The sequence below is a fragment of the Apium graveolens genome, chromosome 6 (genome assembly GCF_009905375.1).
Source record: "Apium graveolens cultivar Ventura chromosome 6, ASM990537v1, whole genome shotgun sequence".
Classification (NCBI taxonomy): Eukaryota; Viridiplantae; Streptophyta; class Magnoliopsida; order Apiales; family Apiaceae; genus Apium; species Apium graveolens.
This window is the reverse complement of record NC_133652.1, coordinates 268093419-268116704: the sequence shown is the minus strand read 5'-3', so window position 1 is coordinate 268116704 and position 23286 is coordinate 268093419. Positions and strand designations below refer to the sequence as shown.

The 23286-nt window shown below is 34.9% G+C and overlaps 1 protein-coding gene across 2 annotated transcripts; it reads right to left on the bottom strand.

Annotated features, from left to right (window-relative positions):
* Positions 1–1783: 1783 nt before the first annotated feature.
* Positions 1784–21421, bottom strand: LOC141667430 (protein ENHANCED DOWNY MILDEW 2-like). Of its 2 annotated transcripts, none has more exons than XM_074473924.1 (19): positions 21250–21421; positions 20214–20641; positions 20025–20118; positions 19574–19627; positions 19343–19482; positions 18275–18371; positions 18067–18168; positions 10818–11065; positions 10615–10713; positions 9990–10487; positions 8912–9059; positions 8720–8821; positions 7356–7448; positions 6350–6391; positions 5709–5819; positions 4858–4929; positions 3739–3857; positions 3592–3655; positions 1784–3487 (listed from the first exon to the last, which is right to left on the bottom strand). In XM_074473924.1, exons 2-19 carry the CDS (start codon positions 20627–20629, stop codon positions 1997–1999), a joined length of 3990 nt encoding a protein of 1329 aa, XP_074330025.1. In that variant the 5' UTR covers positions 20630–20641; positions 21250–21421; the 3' UTR covers positions 1784–1996. The 2 variants fall into 2 exon arrangements, with proteins under 2 accessions (XP_074330025.1, XP_074330024.1); XM_074473923.1 differs by having other exon boundaries at positions 19343–19488; positions 21250–21420.
* Between the last annotated feature and the right edge of the window lie 1865 nt (positions 21422–23286).

Genomic DNA, 23286 nt, shown 5'->3' with positions numbered 1-23286 from the left:
AAATACTCAATATCATCATCATCCATATCCAATTTTTTCTTACATTTATAATTATCAACATCTATCAATTCATTAACATCATCTACAATAAGCTTACGATAAACCGGATTTTTCCCAACAGGTGTAAAATAATCAAAATCGTCATGCTCACTAGATGAACTTGAATAATTAAATTAATGAGATGCCATTAAAAATAGTAAAGAAAAACTAACCTCTTTTTGGCTCCAAATTGAAAAATGATAGAGAAAAATGGTGAAATTGGGTTTACAAAGCAAAACAATGAAGCTGGTAAGGCAAAATAAATGCACACTTCCGCAATGAATTATTGCGGAAGGTGTATTTAATGCTTCAACCAACCCACGCGCTAAAACGCGCAGAAACTGTCAAAACTTTAATTCCTTCCGCAATGAATCATTGCGAAAGGAACAGCTTACGCTATAGTTTATTGCGGAATCAGTTTGGATAATTGTTTATTTTTTGATATTTTTTTTTGTGAAGACAAAATTAGTAAAAAAAATTAAAATTCATAATAACATTCATGTTACTTGTCAATATTACATAAATTTTTTATATCAAAATTTTAATTTTTTTTAATTATTATTGTATATTTTGCCTTTTTTGATGAAAAAAAATACATTAAATATTTTAAAAAAATTGTCTAAACATATAATACCTAATTTTAATTTATTTTTTATAATATATAGGTATGTGAAAAAATAATTAAATATTATTTTGTTGAGAAAATATATTAAGCACTTGATAAGTATGAATGGAGTATAATATCTATAAGTAAGTTATATCATTTCATTTGAAATTTCTAATATTGAATGTTTAATGTTATCTTCAACACTTAAATCTTCATTAATAAAATTTAAAAAAGAGATTTATATTGAATTAAACATTAAATAAAATTTAAAATAAAAAAAAGAACCACTTCCCGTACTTACCATCATATTAGTTCGAGGGACGTATTGTTTTAAATTATAAATATATTTAAATCAGAAACACATTTAAAGCACATATTATTTAAATAAAAAATTAAAAAAGAAAAAATAAAATGCTTCCGCATTGTATCAATGCGGATGTCTTCCGCAATGTATCATAACGGATGTCTTCCGCATTGATACATAGCGTATGTCTTCCGCATTGTTTTATTGCTGACGCCTTTAACGACTGTGATTTGTTGGCTCCACGCCGTGGCTGTGGAATTTTTCCCACATTTCATATTCAAATATTTGGAATTCAGAACTTTTTCAAAAGAATACAGATAATATCAATTTCTTGCGAATACGGACTTTTTGACAGACCTAGTTTATAGTGTTGGACCTGCTAAATTTATGACAAGTGTATTTGGTTAAATGTAGCCTGTTTATTCGAGGGTAAGCGTGTCTATTTAATTAGTCTGTTCAAGCAGTACTACTATTAAATTGATTGAGGATTAAGCCGCTGATTGAACTGATTAATCACCGATTTTAAAAGAGGTACCGACTACAGTGCGTACATACGAGCCCCTGAAACAAAGATTGAGGAATTTGATGCAAAGACCTTTAATTCAATCATTGGCACTTGGCCATACTGTTTTACTCTTGATTCAAAGTAGAAGTGCAATTGTAAGAAATCAGGACCCTGATTACATGAAACTTGGTGCGAGTACAATAGAAAACTTTTTGCTTTCACAATAATGCAACCAGATAAATTTTCAAATCACAGATGGGTTAAAAGAAAAAAAAAACGTAAAAGTAAAAACAATAATGAACATGACTTGACATTTTCGAGTAATCACTTAGCAAAAAAAACATTCTTGCCTAATCTTCAACTTCGTAACATAAAAAGAGGCAACACCAATCCAAAGTCACATAGTAAATGTGTGCTAAAGGTTAAACTACAAAATAGTTGGAAAAAGCTATAATCACATTATCACCTGGCTATTTCCTGCTCAAGCAAGACCAAGATATAATCTACTTCTTTAAGGCACTTGTTCAGCAACCCTGCCAAATTACTGCCTGAAAAAAGGACCAGGATGATATCCATTATGGTCTGGGTATTGTCTGGGTGCCCGATGATCATACATACCACCCGTTGGCAAAGTTACATCTGGCCCTAAACGGTTCACTCTAGGCTGGTTTAACTCATCCAGCCGAGGGGCATACCGCTGCGTTGCTGATGTTGTGCTGTTTCTATTATATGATAGATTGGCTGCAGAGCCAAAATTTTCATATGGGGTGGTAATTCTAGGATCATGGCTACCGAAATAGCCGCTTCTTTGAAATACTGGATCCTCAATTTGTGGCATATAACCTTGATAATCTGTGCTCTCCCTCTGATATCCTGGGAACTGCCCTTCCAAAAACCTATTTTCATACAATGAACTTTGATAAGGATCCTCGTGGGGAGCTTCATACCTATAGGCCATGGGATCCCTTATCCCATCATATCTTGCTCCAAACTGCTGTATTCCAGATACCCTAACATCAAAGTGCTGATAATTTTCGGTCTGAATTCCTGCAAGTGAGGTGGTCTCCATGGGCTGATATTGGCGATGCAAAATGCTGTTCGGCTTTTCAATTGGTGATATCTCGCGTGACCCTATTATTTTCTGTCGGACCTCCGGGGAAATCTCATATGATTCTCTTCTTCTTTTTTCTTTAGGTGATATCTCATGTGACCCTCTTCTATCATGTCTGACCTCCACCTCGCTTGCTCCTCTTCTTTTATTTTTTCCATCTGGTGATATGTCCTGTGAGCCTTTTCTTTTTTTGTCAATAGATGTCTCGCCTGTTCCACTCTTTTTCACTTCGTCTGCTGACCTTTTACCTGATCCTCCAATCTTCTTTTGTTCTTGTGAGACTATCTCAACTGATCCCTTTTGTTTTAGTTTTTCTTCCCATGACAGTTCACCTAATCCTCCTATTTTCTTCTTGTCCTCCTGCAACATCTCACCTGATACCTTTATTTTCTGTTTGCCTTCCACTGCTACATCAGATCCTCGCTTTTTCTGTTTGTCTTCTAATGACATATCACCCAATCCTGTTTTCCATTTTTGCTCCTGTAATAACTCACCTGATCCTATTATCTGGTTTACTTCACCACGTTTCTTAACTGAATTTTCATTAAATTGATTCTTGCGCCTGTCATGAACCTCAGATCCTAAACCACCCAAATCACAAGGGAGCCCTTCATTCTGACTCTCTGTCACATCGGATGCTGTTCCATTTAGTTCAGCCTTTTCAGCTGTATACGACTGCAGGGGAATTTCCTTACAAAGCCTCTTATCCTCTGATGGATACTCATGGACGTACATCTCTTTACAATTATCATCCATCTGCAATATTTCCTGCCTCTTGAACAAGTCACCATGATGTTTAGCAATCGCTTGGTGTTTAACAGTCCAGTCCCTCCGACTCCAAAAGGAGAGTAGTGGAGGTCTCGCATTCCACTGGTCCATTTGTTTGTCATTTACATCCACAGATCCTGGCAGATAAAAGGACTGAAAAGGAAGAACCACAAAAGTACGCTAAGAAATATAAGCATCATCATAATAAATAGACTCGAAACTCTAGCAATAAAGAAACTAAATAGACATTTTCTCACCTTGCCAGAAAGTAATTCACTATCCTCAAAAACCAAGTCATACGGAGGATCCTTTTCATCTAACCTGGTGCAGAAGAACACGTGATACAGACATACACAGCACAGAGACAGAGCAAATAATAGCCCTACGCATATTTAAAAAGATACCTTTGAGTCTCCGGTGGAACAATAAGAGCGATTAGTTTTGGCTTAAATTTGAGGGCCTTGTCGATGAATTTGTTTGCTAGAGCAGACTTGACACCAAAAGGTGGATTAAGCCCCATAATCTAAGACAAGACAAAAAAATGCAGATGTAAGATAGTAATATAAGTTAGTGCTAGAGCTACAAAATTAATGGTCTTTACGAATCAATATAGAGAAATTCAAATATTGAAACAGACCATATATATGATCAATGTAAAAATTAGGCAAGGCATGTCATACAGAAGCCGACTGTCAATGGGCAAACTATCTAATTTGGCAAGGCATGTCATACAGAAGCCGACTGTCAATGGGCAAACTATCTCAAATAGTTTCTCCCACCATTAACTGCCGCTAATTTTATGTTAAATGAGCTTCTTTCCTCTCTAGTCAACCGACACCAGAACTTGTGAAATCTGAAGATATTCTTCAAGTGTCAACTCTTCTATACTAATTACTTCTACTGTTTGGAGTTCAATTCTGAAGTCAGAATAAAACTGTGGAGAAATCTCAATCAAGAGTAATGATGTATCTTAATGTAAGAATAATGAAATACAAGGATAGATGAAAAGTACCTTAAATAAGCGTCTAAAATCAATGTGTGTGTAATTTGCAGAATACAGTGAGAAAGTATATATGGTCCAAATAAATAGCCGCTAAAAAACCTCAAGATTGCCAAAGCTGCCTCTCATATTTGGGGCCATATTTATATTTTAATTTTCTTTTACAACAGATACCATATGAAATCAAAAAAATTGACCAAGAAGAAAAGATAATGACAGAAGACTTTTACTGGATGACAAATAGATAATCAGTGATAGGATTCTTAAGCTACGTTTACAGGTACCGACTGCAGAAGGCAGCTATTAATATATTTTCAAAATGTCTACATTTCAGTTACGTACTGAGACAATGGCTATCTACTATCACTTTAGACTACATGCAAGTGAAACGACAACATTCTTTTTCTGAAAATTTACATATATCCATGAAAATCCATCGTTAAATTCTGAAAAAGTCTATTGGCATGAGGGTAAGTTTATTAACAAAGAATTTTGGTCTACTGAATTATAAATTGCTTCTCACCAATTGTGACCCCGAGGGCAGTTCATTTGGATCTACGGTCATCCAGTCCCTCTTCTCAAATTTAAAATCATTCTGCAATTACAAGGCAGAAGCAAATATCAGAAACTGATCCTAAATAAAATAGAATCACTTTCCAAGTAGATAAATTCAGTACAACTCTAGACAGTGTTGTGAAAGATGCTTTGTAAAGTGCAATAGCATAAGTTTAATTAATTATACTCGCATATATGAATTTGTTACTGGTTCAAATAGTTAATAATATGATAGTCTGTGGCATAGTCACTGAACAAGATAGATCTATAGCTCCCATGAGATGGATCAAGTTCAACAATTTTGATGCTTCAAAAACGTTCAGTTGGATGTCTGAGCCCTCAAATCGCTGCCTTCCTATGGAATCAACTTATCCAAAAGAATCAAGGAAAACGGATATATTAACAGGCAGTAGTAAAACTGGCTTGTTTTTCTACATAAAATATATGATTTTCGGCGAGTTAGTTTTCCGAGGGCTTTCACTATTAAACACGTTCTGAATTTTCAAATTAAAACTTGCACAAATCGCAACATTTTGAATAGCGATTCACAAATATTTTCCCTACATGGGATTCGTGTTTGATAAAAGTAAGAACACTTGTCAGAAAGAATATGTAAAATACTAAACCACTTATATGTTCTTTTATCCCATAACAAAATTTGCAGATTAGACCCCCAACCACTATGGAACAAACATTTTGAAGAAAACTTATGATTCATATTCTAAATGGAGGAGATAAAATTATCATCCAGAATACCTCAAGTCTTTAAAACAATACTTGATCATCCGGTTATGTGCAACATGAATTGATAGTGCTCACCTTTGGTTGCATGACATCATAGTTTTTATAGTAACATTTCTTCCCGGTCTCATCAAGCCTTTTTTTCATGAGACAACTGAAGTCATTTGCACCACAACAGAAATCAACAATCTGTAGAAACAACCAGAACAAGTAAGCAGATAAATGAAATACACAACAGACTCGCCTAAAAAAATTACTAGTAATTATACCTTCATGCATATCTATCATTGCCATAAATGTACTATATAGCAATAAATCATAAATGTGGGGAATGAGGCAGAGTCTTAATAAAAGTAGCACGATTATTCTATTCACAACTATATACATGCTCAAAATGATACTGGAAGTCACCTTGTAATAATAATTTACAAGTCAAGAGATACTAGATTCACGTTAGACCATTGCAGTTTAGATGTCTTGGCTTAATCCACAATCATAAACCATCATATAGCTTCCCACTGTTTGATATCACTAACAGTTTAATATGCAAATGGATTAAATTCATTAGAATTGACCTAAACAGTCCTGCTCACCCCCCAATAATTCATATATATATATATATATATATATATCAGCAATAAGTACCTGGTACATTTATATTGCAGCGTGTGTGTGTGTGTGTGTGTGAGAGAGAGAGAGAGAGAGAGAGAGAGCCTCACCATGTCACCGTCTTCAGCAAACCAATGAAGCTTATCCACAACCTGCAAATATGTTATTATATTCATAATCTAAAAAAAATAAATAGATATGTCATCTTGCATCTCAATATCTATACGAGTCAAGGGTAACGTGTCACCTTGTGAATTTTGGGTTATTTATGGGCATCTCCTAGGTGTCCAATTGGTCCAATTCACAAATCAGAAGTTCAAACATTACTTTTCTAAAATTTGATTTGACTTCTCTTATTGTTGTTTGAATGTATCTTTGAGTAGTCTTATATATAAACATGCCGCATTACAGTTAAACCCTTAGAAGCTAATGTTTTAAAGGTAGGACTCGCGCTCTGCACTTGTATTTATACTCCCAGGAACTCTACTCAATAAAATTAATATCATCTTTAAATAATTTTATGTGTGTGTGTATTATTTTTTATTATATTTAGCTGGATGCCTAGACCAACGCCTTTCCGCTGCGTAGGCGGCCTCCACATGTGTGTTTGAGCGTCAAAGGAAAAGATCAAGTAGATAAAACTAGGAAATGAATCTCAGTTCAAATCACGGAATGACGGTTTGATCCTGTCCTTGGCCTTGGAATTTGAATCAATCAAATAGTAGGGATCTCCTTGGTCATAAAATAATAAATCCACAAAAAAATATTGAGGAATTCCAAACTAGAGAAACGCATGTCAATATGAGAGGTGGCTTTTTACATTACGCTTTCTTTTAAGTTTACTGAGATGAATTCTATTTACCGTGAGGACCACAATCCTGTTATATTCGCAATTCTAGTTTTCATTCTCTTCTAATGTCAAAATTCTCCCAATTAGATTAAAACTATAAGTAATCTTCAAAGTTACGAATAAATCAGAGTGCAGAAACTATAAGCTGCAATAAAACTGCAATAAAAGTCGTAGAACTAGAAAACATGATCAGCCACAAGGAATATCGATACTTGAATACTTCAAGCATCACAATCATGTCTATATAAATAGAGACTCCCACCAACCTTTTCAAGCTTGTCTATCTTTGTGAAATGCCGACCAAATGATGTGTAGCGATTGCCATGCAGAAATGGTGCAAGATATACACGGAGCTTGTTCTACAAGAAAAGAAAAGAATTTCACAAAAAATAAAATAATGTAAGAAGGAAAACCTCCATCACTGTTCACTGCTCTACAGAAATTCTATATTAACAAGTCTTTTACGGAGTAGTAATTAACACCACTCTAAAAAAAAGATGACACAAATATCATTTAATTATATATATGCATATCGAATTCATAAAAATTAGTTAATTGTTCAATCCTAGGATTATCAAATCAGTAAAAAAAATATAAGTTACTCTTATCTTTTCCAACCCAAGAAACTAACCCAACAAGTATTGTAACTATTTCACCACACCATCCGAATCATAGAACCATTGTACCAGGTCACATTTCATCAACATAAGCTTTACAGTATATATCAGGAATTTAGGGCCATATAATTTCATCTATAAGCTTTTTAGATTAATGAGAAGTGGGATGATGTCATAAATAAAAATAAAAAGGTTACTGAGCAGAGAGCACAGTGAGAAGCCACTGAGATTCTTGATCAAAAAGAAGACTATTGTCTGCAGAGAGTATAACTAGAACTTTGAACACGAGGAAGAACGTTAAAATGAGTTTGAGCACAAGGAAGAACATTTCTATAACTTTCATACAAGAGAGACCGAAAGTGGAGTTTCTATTTTTATTAAAGCCGTAAAATATGACGTATTCTCTCTACAGAAATTGCAAAAATATATCTGTCATAGCTCATAAAAAATATGGTTGAGATACCAGAACTCGTCTTTCTTTCTGCATTGCATGACGGTTCATTTCCATCATCAGTTTATACACTCTTGTCTAATTATTTCAATAATTCATTACACTTCTTCATTTTATACTAATGATATGTAAGGGTCTAGCTTCGTCAGGGGTAAGCTAGGGATCGTTTTACCAGGATAATGAATATAGAACTAAAGAATCCAACATAGTATGCCTAAGTTCTTGGAAATTAAAGATACTATAAATTCTGATTCAGATGACTTGTGCCTGCTAGGGGAATTCATTTGATAGGTCACTGAACACTAGTTATAAAGAAACTAAAGCATATTTAACACAAGCTACTGATTCCAGTTTGCCAAGTTGAAAAAAATCTGAACTGCAAGTGTAAAATAACGGTCTTCCCATCAAGAGTTTGTGAACTTCACCAAATTGGCAAATCCAAAAGACCTTGGGAGTTTTAAGAGGGTATGAAACTAAAATAATAGCTCATCAAAGATGCAAGTAGGGTACAAGTAGTTAGAAATCTAGAAATACTGATTTACTTCTGGTTACAAGCTAGTACCTTCCACTTCATCATTTCATTTAAAAGGCCAGGCCCACAAACGGCCTTTGCATCTTCAATAGTTCCCCCTTCTTCTAGCTTCTTCACAGCTTCGCGGAGAGCCTATTAATACAAAGATGCGTGAATTGCAAAGCTTCACACGACATTTATATATAGTAGAAAACTATCAAAGACTAGATAGTAATTAGATACCTCAACAGAACCCTCAACCTTCCCCATGGTAATAGTTCTGTCAACAGCATGTTTTGAGGAGTATGCATGTGTGGTTGGCACTTTGTGCTTTTCATGGATCTCAGACAGAGTTATAGAAGAAGTTGCATCTTTCATTAAGGCCAATATTCTGCATTCAGAATAACAGATGTAGATACATTATACATATTAGCAGCTACTTTTTGCAAAATCACTATACTCTACTCAAAATACTCTTCTTTAAAAACATAACCAAGAAACAAGCTTATTTTAATTTGGAATAGAATCCTTAAAGGATTTGGGCCTAGCAAGCACGAGTGCGGGTGCGCGATACGGGGATACGGGAATTCGGCAAATTTCAAAATATGGAGATTCGGGTGCAGGAGGATACGGCTAACATTAAAATATTTTTAAATATATTTTATATTTTTTAATATATATCTTAAATTATAAATAATATAATTATTACATTTTGATTAAATAATTAAAGATATTATTACTTAATTCAAGAAAAGAAGGGAAATTCATATAATTTGCCCAACACACCTGCCCATAACTTGAATAACAGATCTCTTTTATTAGAATAATAATATCCAATTTATACTTAAATAAAAAAAAATTAAAGTAAATAGGTGAGAACAAGGAGGCTCCACGTGACTTAACAGAAACAGCAAACACAAGTCTCAATAAAAAAAGATACGACTGCCACACCCTACATATATACACACATATATACGCACATATCATATACTCGATAAATCAACCACACAAATCGGAAGTCAGAACGATTGAACGCTGGAAAAACAAGAATAGCCGGAGACGGCCAACTGTGACGACAACAACCCTCTTTCCTCTAAATCTTATCCTCTAATTACGATTTCTTCTATTCCTGCACCCCCCCCCCCTGATTTGTAGTAAAGTACGGTGACACACCACCTGGCGAATCCCGTGCGTATCGAGCCGCACCCCCGCGCACCCGATATGTGGCCCCGAATGTATCGGGTGCGCAGTACGCTGGGTAGGTGCCGCACCCCTGCTTTCCAGATTTGGGCCAAAGTAATAAAAGAGAAAGTAGTGTCACCTCCTCTCTGAATCATCATCTAGAGGTGGCAAACTGCATGCTTTACTCGCAACAGACTTAACAGTACGGGTTTGATCATGTTCACCATCAGCTGCAGCATTATCTTCGGATGGATAGATCAAGTTATATAAGCCTATTCCCAGGGGAGGCTTTCTTTTTTCTTGGGAAGACTTGACCACTGAGGATGTCCTGCTCAAAGTCTTCCGAGAGAGATCCACAACTTTTGATTTTTTTGAACAATTTACCCCAGTAAATTTTCCATTACCTTTTCGTAAAGGAACACCCTGTTTTGCTGCACCAGAAACTCTATCTACGTCAACTGTTTGTTTCATGTATGTTTTCTTATTTGAAGCATCTCCGACTTCTAGATTTCTTTTCCTAATCAAAACTTTCTCTTTGCTTGACAGCAATTCTGAAGGTTGCTTTTTCTTTGCTAGATTTGGAAATTTTATGTGATCTCTCAAAGGAGTGGCAAGTTCCTCGTCAATTTCATGTTTTCTGGTAAAGATACAAAATGCGTTAGCAGAACACTTAAGCAAAATAATCAGTAATCTTTTGCAAGAGTTCATCAGAATTTGCTAAATATAGGATATCAAACCATAAATTGCAACTGCAGAGCACTTACAAGCAATATATTAATATACGCTTCTTTGGCATAAGATTTTCCCATGCTCTTGGTTGGACGTCATCATCCGCATCATCCGACCCGTCAAAAACAATTTCTCTGTACAGAGCACCAAACAATTAACTACAGAAACAAACATTGATTAATAATATCTAATAGTGATGTTAAGAAAAGAGTAAAAAAAGTAGAACTTCAGTGAGAACCTCGGTAAACATTTCTTGTGGTAGGACTTTGGACAACGTCTACACATTGCAAACCGCAAGTCTGGATCGCCCTCAGTTTCTGTCTGTTTACATACACAGCATTTATGAAATGGACACGTAAATGATGCCCCGGTGGTAATCTTGCCCTCAAGTTCTTTAGCTTCAGATTCTCTCGCAGGGCATAATAACTTTGAAACACAATGAGGATGATAAAAACGGCCACACTCTCCAGATACACAGCGAAAAACCTGGAAACAATAAATACTTAATGAGAGGAGCAATCCAAACAGTTACAAAAATGATACTGGCGATGGGGTACAGAACATCAGAACCCAACTGAATTAATGTAATTTTTTTAATTTTGTAGCTATTATAGTTTTGGGCACGTCAGCAGTAAATTATACTTCTAGAAAATACTTATAAATGGCACACTAGCAGCACAAAAAGCCCATGCAAAGCACCGACCTGTTTACTTTAGGTGCCTCTTCTATTTACCCCTCGATAGTCTTTAATAAATATCCAATTTCACCGCTTAGTCTTCAACTTATCTCTAATATATGTTGTCGACATATTTTTAAATTTGGCTAATCACTGCATATTTTTCTTAAACAACAATTAAACTAAGATAATGATAATAATCGATTCCACTTTAGTTACACAAATCACACCTACAATCAATTTTTAAAGTAACAATTAAAAAACAACTTTCACTACAAAATTATGAAATTTATATATTTGATTTGTTTGATATTATATTGTAGAAATATTGAAATATTAATCGTATCTGTACATTCCTTCGTACCAGTGCGTTCCACCGTACCCGAGTGTTCCACCATACGGGTTCACCCAAGACAACATTCCGCGTATCCGTTTTCGTACCTCGTATCGAATCGAATCACGTTCCTTGTAACATTGGTTTTGATTGTGCATTGGAGACCAAACTGTTTGACAAAAGTACCAAAAGAAAAATAGAAGATGAAATTGAAGATGAATTGAATAATTTTATTACCCTTGTAGAGGAGGAAAGCAAAGAAAATAGTTACATGAAGTTATGGTCCTCTAGAGTTGGAGTTGTATCTGGACATTGTTATATGCCCACGATTGTTCGTAGTACAAAGTTGAAGAGAAACAAGATGGGGGAGATTGTAGCTTACCTTGGCAGAATGACTATCAAAGATTTTACAACAGCTGACAATTCCTATAGCTCAAGTAAGAAGTCTAGCAAAACTGGTGAGAAAAATGTGCTTACCTTTGATCCTGGTGGCTTTGTGCAAAATGACCGGTCAGAGTATGCCGATAATGAGTTAAACAAGGCTGTTGTGATAATTCGGTTAATGGTGAACTCGGGCATTTAAAGGATAATCATTTGAAGTTTCTGGAAATAGATAAGGAGCATTCACAGTTGAGGAAAAAAGTGTGTGTGGTTCTGATTGTAAATTCAGATGGCACACAAGGCCGGGATGTTTAAAAAGTTGGTGGAGAGACTGATAGAAATATCAGTGAGATATATCAACAAGATGCTGATTCGGTAATAGTTGGGATAAATGTGATACTCTACAGGTACAACTACATTTTGGTCAGCCAATGTAGTCGTGAAATAAGCGAGATTATGAGGCTCAAATACCACAAGGTCTCGAGGGAAGGTTTTTTGGATTTTTGATCCAAGAGGTTTTTTACGTTTCTTCTATGGAGTTCGATATGCTGGTGGAGTGGTGGTTCTGCAGGAATTCTAAATATAAGTTTTCAATAAAAAAGAGTTGTACCTGGAAGGAAAAGCAAGCATAACAGTGAAAGCTTTACCAGAGATCTACTTAACCAAGGTGGAAGGAAGTTGTGAAGTACATGATTCACCATGAGGATATGGTAAAATTCAAGGAGGGTGGAATGTCTGGAATCAGCTTAAGTAGCAGTCTATAGTAATGAGTAGGGTAGTAGTAGTAGTAAGGCTAATTGTGTCTTTTCATTACAAGTTAGTAGAATGTCAGGAACTAGGGTTTCTGACTTTGTGTTTTTGTGAGATTTTGAATGTTTTTGGATTTTCTGAGTTTATAGAACTGAAATGATAACTAGAACAGAGAATTAAGCTAGAGAACAAAAGAGAATCAACAGATCAGATGAAGAAGAAACACAGAAATGATAGAGCGATGCATATCTTGTAGAAGAAGTAGGAATTCAGTTGGAGAGAGAGAGAGAGAGAGAGTTTAGAGAGAAAGAGAGAGTTGGTGGAAATAGCTTTCCTTTTCAACAACTGATAGTTCCAGTAGTTACTAAAGTACTAAACTACCCTTACTAATAGTACCAGCATAGTACTACATATTAATACTACTATATGATTACTAAAGAGCTGTTGCTCAGGTTTGCTCAGGTTCCTGACAACCCTTCCCCCTTCAAATGCACCATGTCCTCATGGTCTTCTGTTTTGACACCGCCAGCGCTGTCAGTGGACTCTGATTGATCATGAAGTCTGGACAGAGCATCAGCTACAATATTCTCCTTACCCTTCCTATAGAGTATAGTGTAATTATACCCTAATAGCTTGCTGACCCATTTCTGTTGTAACAGATTACTTATTTTCTGTTCAGTCAGAAACTTCAGTGCCCAGTGGTCTGTTTTTATATAAAAATGCTTATCCATTAAGTATGGAGACCACTTTTTAACTGCTGAAACCACAGCCATCAACTCTTTTTCATAAGTTGACATGGTTTGTCCCTTAACTCCTAGTGCCTTACTGAAATATGCTAGAGGTCTGCCCTCTTGAGTTAGCACTGCCCCAATACCAGTATTAGAAGCATCTGACTCCCCAGTAAAAGGCTTAGTAAAATCTGGTAACTTCAATACAGGGGTACTTGCCATGGCTTCCTTCAAAAGAGAAAAAGCCTGAGTAGCTGCCTTATCCCAGTGGAAGTTGTCCTTCAGAAGCAGCATGGTCAGAGATTTGGCAATTGTGCCATAATCTCTAACAAACTTTCTATAGTAGCCACTTAGCCCCAAGAACCCTCTCAAGGCCTTCAAACTTCTTGGCTCTGGCCAATCCAACATATCCTTCACTTTGTTCGCATCTACTGCCACACCATCTTTAGAAATTACATGTCCCAAATATGCCACTTGAGATTGCAGAAATTCACAATTGGACATCTTAGCAAACAGTTTCTGCTGTCTCATTACCTTAAATACTTTCTCCAGTTGCTCCAAGTGTTCTTTTTCATCCTTTGAATACACTAAAATGTCATCAAAGAAGACTAATGTGAATTTTCTGAGGAAATACTTGATTCATTAGGCTCTGAAAAGTGGCAGGGGCATTAGTAAGACTAAATGGCATCACTGTGAACTCATAATGTCCCAAATGAGTTCTAAAGGTTGTTTTCTCTATATCCTTGTCCTTCATTCTAACTTGATGTCCAACCCTGAGGTCCAGTTTGGAAAACACTTTGGCCCCACTTAACTCATCTAACAACTCTCCAATTAAGGGAATAGGAAACTTGTTCTTGATGGTCAAGGAATTCAGCTTCCTATAGTCTAAATACAAAATCTCCACGTGCCATCCTTTTTCTTTACCAACAGAATAGGAGAAGCAAAAGGTAAACTACTTGGCCTGATCACTCCAGAATCCAGCATTTCCACTATGAGTTTTTCCACCTCATTCTTTTGATCAAAAGAAATTCCGTAGGGTCTGATGGAAAAAGGTTGTGACCCTTCCTTCAACTCAATAGAATGTTCAATATTTCTTTGTGGAGGCAATCCTTCAGGAGCTTGAAAAATGTCTTCATGTTGCTGCAACAACTGCTGCAATTCTTGTGAGATCTCATTTGCTCCCTTATTTGATTGATTACCCTCTGCTGAAGGTTTTGCATTTATTAAATATACAAGAGCCCATGCTCTTTGACAGCTTCTTACAAACTCTTTAGCAGTCATTTGCTGAAGCCTAGGTTTCTCAAGTCAATTATTACCTTTCAATGTAACCTTTTTGCCATCTTTCTCAAATTGAAGCAGTAGATTCTTAAAATCAAAAGTCACTGGCCCTAAAGAGCCCAACCAATCCACACCTAGAACTAAGTCATAGGTTCCCAATGGTAGAGTCCTGATGGAAGTCTGCAACTCCTGTTCACCCACCTTCCAAGTAAAATCAGAACACTCATGTTTGCTAACCAAGTGATTCCCATTAGCCACTAAAACTTGCATTGGCAAAGTTTCAATCACTTCACACTTAAGTTTTAAGGCAGTCTTCTCATCAAGGAAACTATGAGTACTGCCTCCATATACCAATATAGATAAATCTCTGTTGCCTTTCTTTCCAGTAAGAGTGATAGTTGGGTTGTTATAAGCCCCTTCTATAGCATGAACTGAAACTTTGGACATTGAAGGATCTGGTATCTCCTCCTCCTTTTCCTCTACTGGTTTTCTTGCATTATTTTCAGATTGTTGTTGTATGCTCTCATTGATTTCTTCTTTACTCACTTGTTTCTGCATAGAGTGATGTTCCTTGAAATTTTTATCTGACATCTTGTCAATACTCTCTATCTTCACAGCCTTGAGTATAAGTTCAGAATCAACCATTTGCATCTGAGACATTTCCCCCTTGATGACAAGGCTTAAATTCAGGTTTCCTGTCTGCTTCCAGCTAACCTTCCTACACCCCAGTTTTCCTCCAACAACACAGTATTTAGCTCTTTTGAAGGCCCCTTCCACACTACTGGGATTCAACAACTTCATAACCTGTTTAACCTCCTCCTGAAGACCACTTATGAAGCACTAAATATAATATTCTTCAGTCAGTTGTGGCATCTTAACCTTCATTCTTCCCATATATTCTGCAAATTGCTTGCAATATAAGTCTACAGACTCTTCCTGTTTCAAAATTTTAAACCTTTCAAGCAATAACTCCCCTTCCTTTACACCAAACCTAGCTGTGAACTGGCTGCAAAACTCTTGCCAATTCAAATCTGTTTTTCCCAGATGTACCAGCTCTTAGTTAGGCCTTCCAAGTGCATTCCCGCCACTACTACCTTCTTATTGTCCTGAATTCCAAATATCTTAAAGTAGAGCTCACAATCTTCAATCCAATCACATACTCCTTTTCCTTCTGTATACCTAGGAAAGTTCAACTTCAGATGCCGCAGAATTTCTTGTGTTTCACCTCTATTTGATCCACCTGTTCCAACTGTTGACCTTCCAAAAGGATTGACAAACTTTTCCTTCTCTTTGGATTGAACCTGAACTTTTTGCACTGCTAATTGAACTAACTCCTCTATCATTTGCAGTTTAGCATTAGTTCTCTCCTTATAACTTCGGATCTGATATTGCATTTTTTGCATCATTTCTCCATATTGCATTTCCTCCTCAGCACCTCTACAAGGTGATTGCATCCTTATATGAAAACTCATTCTCTTAGGCAATTACTCAAACACTTAGCAAGCAGTTATCACAAAGCTTCACAGGCTTGTTGTTACTACTTCACCACAGAGCACACGTCTTATCTCCAAAAGACAACAACTACACTCCAATAATCAACTAAAACTCACACTTCAGCCACAGATCACACACAAGAACAGCAAGTACAACTAGCAGACTATCACACCTCACTTCACTGCACTAATACTACTATTTTTTGTGATTTTCTTCAATAACAACAGCTAATAACAACTACTGGAATGAAAACGAGTTCACACATCTTAAACATCCTCAGTTCTAGCTTGTAACAACAGATTTTCAACAGATCTAAAGAGATAAGCTAGAAATAGAACACCTGATCACTTTCTGAGAAATTTCTGAACTTGCAGCTGAGATTACCGCATCACCTAGCTTGATCTGCTCGGAATAGAGTGTTGAACACAGCAAAAGCAGTATAAGATCAAATCTGATGCTCTGATACCAATCTGTCAGGAACCAGGGTTTCTGACTTTGTGTTTTTGTGAGATTTTGAATGTTTTTGGATTTTCTGAGTTTATAGAACTGAAAAGATAACTAGAACAGAGAATTAAGCTAGAGAACAAGAGAGAATCAACAGATCAGATGAAGAAGAAACACAGAAATGATAGAGAGATGCATAACTTGTAAAAGAAGTAGGAATTCAGTTAGAGAGAGAGAGAGAGAGAGTTTAGAGAGAGAGAGAGTTGATGGAAATAGCTTTCCTTTTCATAATATGCATATCTGAATTACAACTGATAGTTCTCTATTTATAGACTTCCAGTAGTTACTAAAGTACTAAACTACCCTTACTAATAGTACCACCATAGTACTACATATTAATACTACTATATGATTACTAAGGAGCTGTTGCTTAGGTTTGCTCAGGTTCCTGACATAGAACAAGTTAATAGAGTCTATAAATTGATCTACTCAGTTGTATTTTTTGTTAAGCATGATCCATGATGAATATTGAAAATGGAACTCATTCCACAATTCTCTTTCTCTTCTCTCTAGGTTTTCTCTCCCTAAAACCTATCTTCTTCTTCAAGTTTCTCTTTTCATCTAACTCTGATCTATCTAAACTCTGTTTCTTATCTCCATTTCAGTCTATTTCTTCTCTAATTCTCTGTTATCTAGGTAGTATATTGCTTATCTAAACAGAAAATACCAAAAATAGTCTTAAAACTGTCCAGGAACTCACCAATTCCAGACAGGAACTATTGAAGTTACATAAGAAACAAAATTCACTAAATGGAAAGCAGAAATTACTAAGAAGAAAGTAAGAAACTAATGAAGTTACATAAGTTGTTAACCACAAATAATGTAGAATGCAAAAATTATTTCTCCAAGTGGCCACTGCCATAAGTTTACCATCTGGTTGATAAGCAAAAAAGCTAGCATGGTTACTTTTTCTCCTACAAAGAGCCTCAACAATTTACATGTAAACCGAATTAGAGTATAAAAGGATTGAGATAAAATTCCATCTAGTATTTGAGCTACTCAATGCATAGGAAATGGTTGTCCAATGTTAAATCATTTTACTCAACTAGTAGAGGCGGCAAGGGAGGTGAGGGATTCGATTAGGACCACAATTTCATTGGATACCTATAGACCACATATGTTCTGCAAGTAAAATTTTGCATAATAACATAGCAAAAAGAATAATTTTGTGAATAATGTTTTTCAAATATCATAATTTTTTAAAGAATCTTGAAAATTATATTCTACAAGTAGAACATTGCAAAACGTAGATACCAGTTCTTGTCGATCCAAGTTTAAGCAGAGATTACACTAAGAGAGAATATCTCTCTTATTAACATCAAAGATTTAACTCTAATCATACCTCGCAAGCAGAAGATTTGTCGTCCGACGACCCCAGCTTGCCGCAGGCAAAGCACTGATGACGTTTAAATTGGCAATTCTTGCAATAGAAGTTCTGTATTGCCTGTAATGTTTAACTATCACACATTAAACCAAGATATGTGAAATTAAGACGTTGCAATCTAGATTCTAGATTCTAGACCATAAGAATATATGAATAAAAGACTCACCTCCACTTGTTCATCAGAAAAACCAAGTGAAACACAATCTGAATCTGAACCCGCTTCTACAGTTGCATGAAACGACCTCAGGCACTTGCCTTCACAACTTCACAAGATCAAAAATTCCACATATTACATACTACTCTACTTTGCATGAAACGACCTTAGGCACTTGCCTTCAGAACTTCATAAAATTATAAGTAACAGAACTTTCAAAAAGAATCCCCAAATTACCATATTGATTACTCAAACATTGCAAGGAATTATTAATTGCAAAAAAGATCTTGATACCCGTAGGTGCACAGGTAAGTACAAGACAAGAGAATGTTTTTGTGCAATTCACCAAAAAAATTCAACAATACCTATCATTCTGGTGGGGTCTTGATTCTATGCAACTTGATATTCAGCCTCAAAATCCAATTATGCGGATAGTCTCTATCATTGCCTCAATAAATGACTTGATGATAAATACTTGACCTTTGTTTTAAATATCTAGTTTAGAGAGAACATGGTTGTCATGTCACTCAACTAGTCGCGACTAGTTGACAGAGCTGTAAAGGGAGGTCGACTCAAACTTTTAACTAGGCTGGTCGACTAATCGTCAACTAGTCGTCAATTAGTGACTCCGTGGTTTAAATCAAGTCAAATTTGGGTAATAAAAAAACATTCAAATAACTCTAAAGACTACTAGAGTCAACACACCAATACTTTACTCCTTCAGTAGCAATATACAAAGTAAATAACCCTCGCCTAATAAATAACTTGCTACTTCGTACCTCCCTATTTTTCTTCCTTTCTTCGTCTAAGACCATATTATTTTCTATCCTTGTTCACGCGATTATAAGTATACATAATAATATACAGTATAAACAGAAATAATAAGCTAATTTATGGCTTTCATTTGTTATAAGTGTACAGTACATATAATAGGAATGAAGTAATAATAAAGGGAGGGAACAGTAATTAATAAAAGAGCACAAGGAAAACCTTTTTGTAAGTGGACTTTCTAAGCCTATGAGTGTATAAATCATAAAAAGATGTCTCTAAAACTAGATAATTTAAAATTGAATTTCATACCACAAAATGTCACCGCCATTATCACAAATTGCACAAACTTTATCCCCCTGCTCCTCATCATCGGATTCAGCTTCTTCATTTTCATCAATAATATCATCATCAACTATAAATGCAGACGTTGTAGTTCTCGGTTCTGCATCCTGTGACTGGAGTACATGTGATTATGTCATTATAGAAGATGATAAACCATTGCATAGAGACAAGAGAAGATTATTATTAAGAGTTAATTACCTTGTCAAAAAAATTCCACATCTTGGGATCCTTGTCCAGGAAAGTAGTTAAAATCTGCTCAATAAAATTACCTAGCTATAAGTTAAACATGCTTCCAAAAAGTAAGTGAATCGAACTGTTATAGTTACCCCTGTGGAAATCATTCTAAGTACCCATAGAATAGATTCTTTGAAGTACTTTCAAGAAAAAAATAAAATAAAAAAGTATCTGGGAAATCATACAAAGTACCCATTGAATAGATATTACTGAAAGGACGTGTTTTCCTAAAAAAGAACTAAAAATGGTTCAAGTAATCTCAAATTATCTAAACATATGTAATATATCCACTATCCAAATAAACATGAAAGACTAAACAAAATTCAAGCCAACATTGCATATTTATTTCTCAATAATGTGTAAAAAAAAATATAGCTTTCTAAAATCTAGATTAATGACAAAAAAGAAAACAAACCTTGGCATTTGGTAGTACTTCATCCCGCTTAACAGCTTCAGATATTATAATGGCGTGATCCACCAGATCATTTTCAGAAGGACCAGGCTCGAACCTAGTAATTGCAAATTTCATCATATTGTAGAGATGTTGCATTAATCAAAATACAAATTTTAAGTAAGATGATAGTTGTAAAACAAGTAAAAACACCTGAAAACTTTACATAGGTGCTCACACAAAGCTCTCCCAGATGCCTCTGGATTTCTTCTCAAAAAATGCAAGGATTGTACAGTGACCAAAATTGTTCTAAATAAAGTTTCGTGACTCTTTCTTGGCTTTCCAAGCTTCATCCAAATGTTTTCCTTCGATGGAAGAACTGATATTTCAGGTTTTACATTGGAAAGTTCGAACTTCAATGCTTCAACCTGTTTGTATATTTTCTGAAGCCCGTTATCAATAGACCCGTGCATAAATATCTGTTTTTGCTTGCCCCCTGTTCTCTCACCATCCTTCCACTGAACAGGTAACTCCGAAAATGAAACAGGATCATCACTGCCATCCACGAAGTAGTAGTCTGAGACAGAATGAACAACAACCTGTTCACCCTCGTCATCTGAAGAGGCCATCTTCTACTCTAGCTACACAATGACCACAATTCACAACAATAAACGTTAAGCCAAAAATATAACACTATCATTATGAAGTACATTAGAAAAAGTGATGAGCAGTATTCATCAACCAACAAATGGTAACATAAAAACAGAAAACAAAGAACCCAAAGAAACGTAGAACTAATAGCACAAAAAATTCACCACTGCTACTTTACCTTACTATAAAAATTTAACTTACATTTTCGCAACTTCACATAATCACATATCTCACAGCCTCCTCACCATTCATAATATCCGAACAACTAAAACACACTATTAACGCAACTCACTTACGCTCCTTTCTAACATCAATTTCAAATTCAACCTATATCAAATTCAACTAATATTAATTTCAAATTCATCCTACAGCAATTCAACTCTAAATATCATAATTCCGTAATCGACTACAAACTAACGCGAACCTCGTCTTCTCCACCGAATCACAAACAACAAAACCTCCTATTCAAATCAATCAATTGCCCCAATTTCAACACCACCACTCAAATCAACAAATATACAATCATCATACATCTCAAAACAAGCAATCAATGTAAAACTTGAATCAATAGATACAGACGACGTGTATGTATAATTACCTGAATCGATCGATTGATAGAATAATTTCAGAGATGAGATGATATTGTGTATATATGCTTGAGGGTTTATGTGATGTGTGTCGTCAGGTATTTATAGAGTTCTTATTTTATTTCCCCTTTTGCTTGAGAGCATGATGATGTACCAACTCCGCGGTGTTTGCCTCTTAAAACTTTTACGACTCGAAAGAAACACGTTATTCTAGCCGTATTTGTAAAATAAATATTCAATTATAAGTTTATAAGTTTGATTATTAAAAAAAATTATAATTTTTTGAAAATAATAAATTTTGCTTTGTAATCATTGTTTAAGTTTTATGTATATATTAATCATATTAATTTGCTTTTGTATGAAATTTGGTACAAATAACTTATATAGATTATGATCGTATATTTATGAGATTACTATAGTATTAATACATTTGAGCAAGTATAATAGTGTTTTAGTAAATGTTTTATAAATATTATAAAATATTATGTCCTATTGATTTAAGATAATTTTGTTATCCATTAACTCAAACAACATATCTTATATTTGTGCATTATTATTAAAATAAATAATATATTTGAATTATAACGAGGGGAAGTAAATGATGAGAATAGAGAGATATGTAAAAACGGAGAGAAATGACTTTTTTATTGAATTAAACAAGATAGGGAATGCTTATTGATGCAGGTCCAACAATGTCCTAGACTTATAAATATAATAAAATATGTCTTATACTTGTGCATTATCACTAAAATAATAATATAATTAAATTATAATGAGTAGGGAAAGTAAATGATGAGAGGAGAGATGTGTAAAAAGGGAGGGAAATAATTTTTTAATTGAAATAAATGATATATGGCATGATTAGTGGTGCCTTGAGAATGAGGCACGCACCAATATGACATTGTTGGAGCACTCTTTTGTCCAACATGCCTCAAATTTTTAAATTAGGACAAGTTTTAAGGCACTTGCTTAAGTTACCACTAGGACATTATTGGATCATTCATTTATCCTCCAACATGACTCATATTTTAACTCGGAACAATTTTTTAGAACACTCTTGGACTTGCTCTTATACATTAGTGATCAGTGATACTAACAATTGTTTTGAACTAATAATATAAAATTAAATTTGAATTTGTTGTTGAAGTAAGTCAAATCTTGAGGTTTTAGTAGAGCAGTTTAAAAATAGAATTTCTTTGTATTTCTTTGTATAGGCGCATCCTTGTTCAGATCCATAAGTCATGTTCTAAATGCTAGTAACAAGCTTTTTAGGTTATATCTGGGAACTTGAGTACATTTATGACCATAGGCCTGGTAAAATTATGGTTTTGATGTAGGTGTCAAAGAAATTGAACCTTGGACTACAAGACTGCTTCCATCAAGACAGGTTCTTAATTCTTTTGCAATTTCTGCTTATTTATATTTTTCACTATCGGAGGTGTTAGAACAGTTATATACTACAAAACATGTTTATTTGTTCTTAATCACCAGAGTAAAGGAGCTTGTAAGTTTATAATGTAATAGCAGCAACTTCTCATGTCTCATGTCTTGTTACAAGTCTTTTCTTTTAATCTCTTGTCTTCCATGAATATTTGGTGAGTCCAAATTGATCATATGCATGAAAAAACTCTAAATTATACATTTTACATATCCTAATAGCATGTGCATCCTTGTGTTCAGTTTCTGAAGGCCCTTTCATGTATTTTCTGAAACTGTATGATTTTCACTTATCAGGTTCCCATTCAAGACTGGACAAACTATTATATGAAGCTCATTATTGTTGGTGCAAGTGTTTATTCTTTTATGAGAGAGGTACAAATTTTGGCTGCTTGTTTATAAATTTATAAATATGATGAATTTTCTTTCATCTTCTATGTATATTTGGATCTTGTTGCTATTCTCATTTTCCTTCTGAATACTTGTTTCTCGTATGTATTGGAAAATTGCAGATATTGTTGATATTGTGACGATGACAGCCCATAAAAGTATGTGTTACAAATACCTTTATGGTCATTATTTTTTTTCGGTCATTGGTTTTCTTAGTGTAG

Bases quoted from the DNA above. Each gene is read 5' to 3' on its own strand.
- LOC141667430 (XM_074473923.1), bottom strand. From the start codon at position 20,629: ATGGCCTCTTCAGATGACGAGGGTGAACAGGTTGTTGTTCATTCTGTC. The intron at 18,169-18,274 runs GTGAGTCTTTTA...TAAACATTACAG, and splicing joins TTTCTGATGAACAAGTGGAG to GCAATACAGAACTTCTATTG. The intron at 5,820-6,349 runs GTGAGGCTCTCT...TTGTTTCTACAG, and splicing joins TTGCTGAAGACGGTGACATG to ATTGTTGATTTCTGTTGTGG.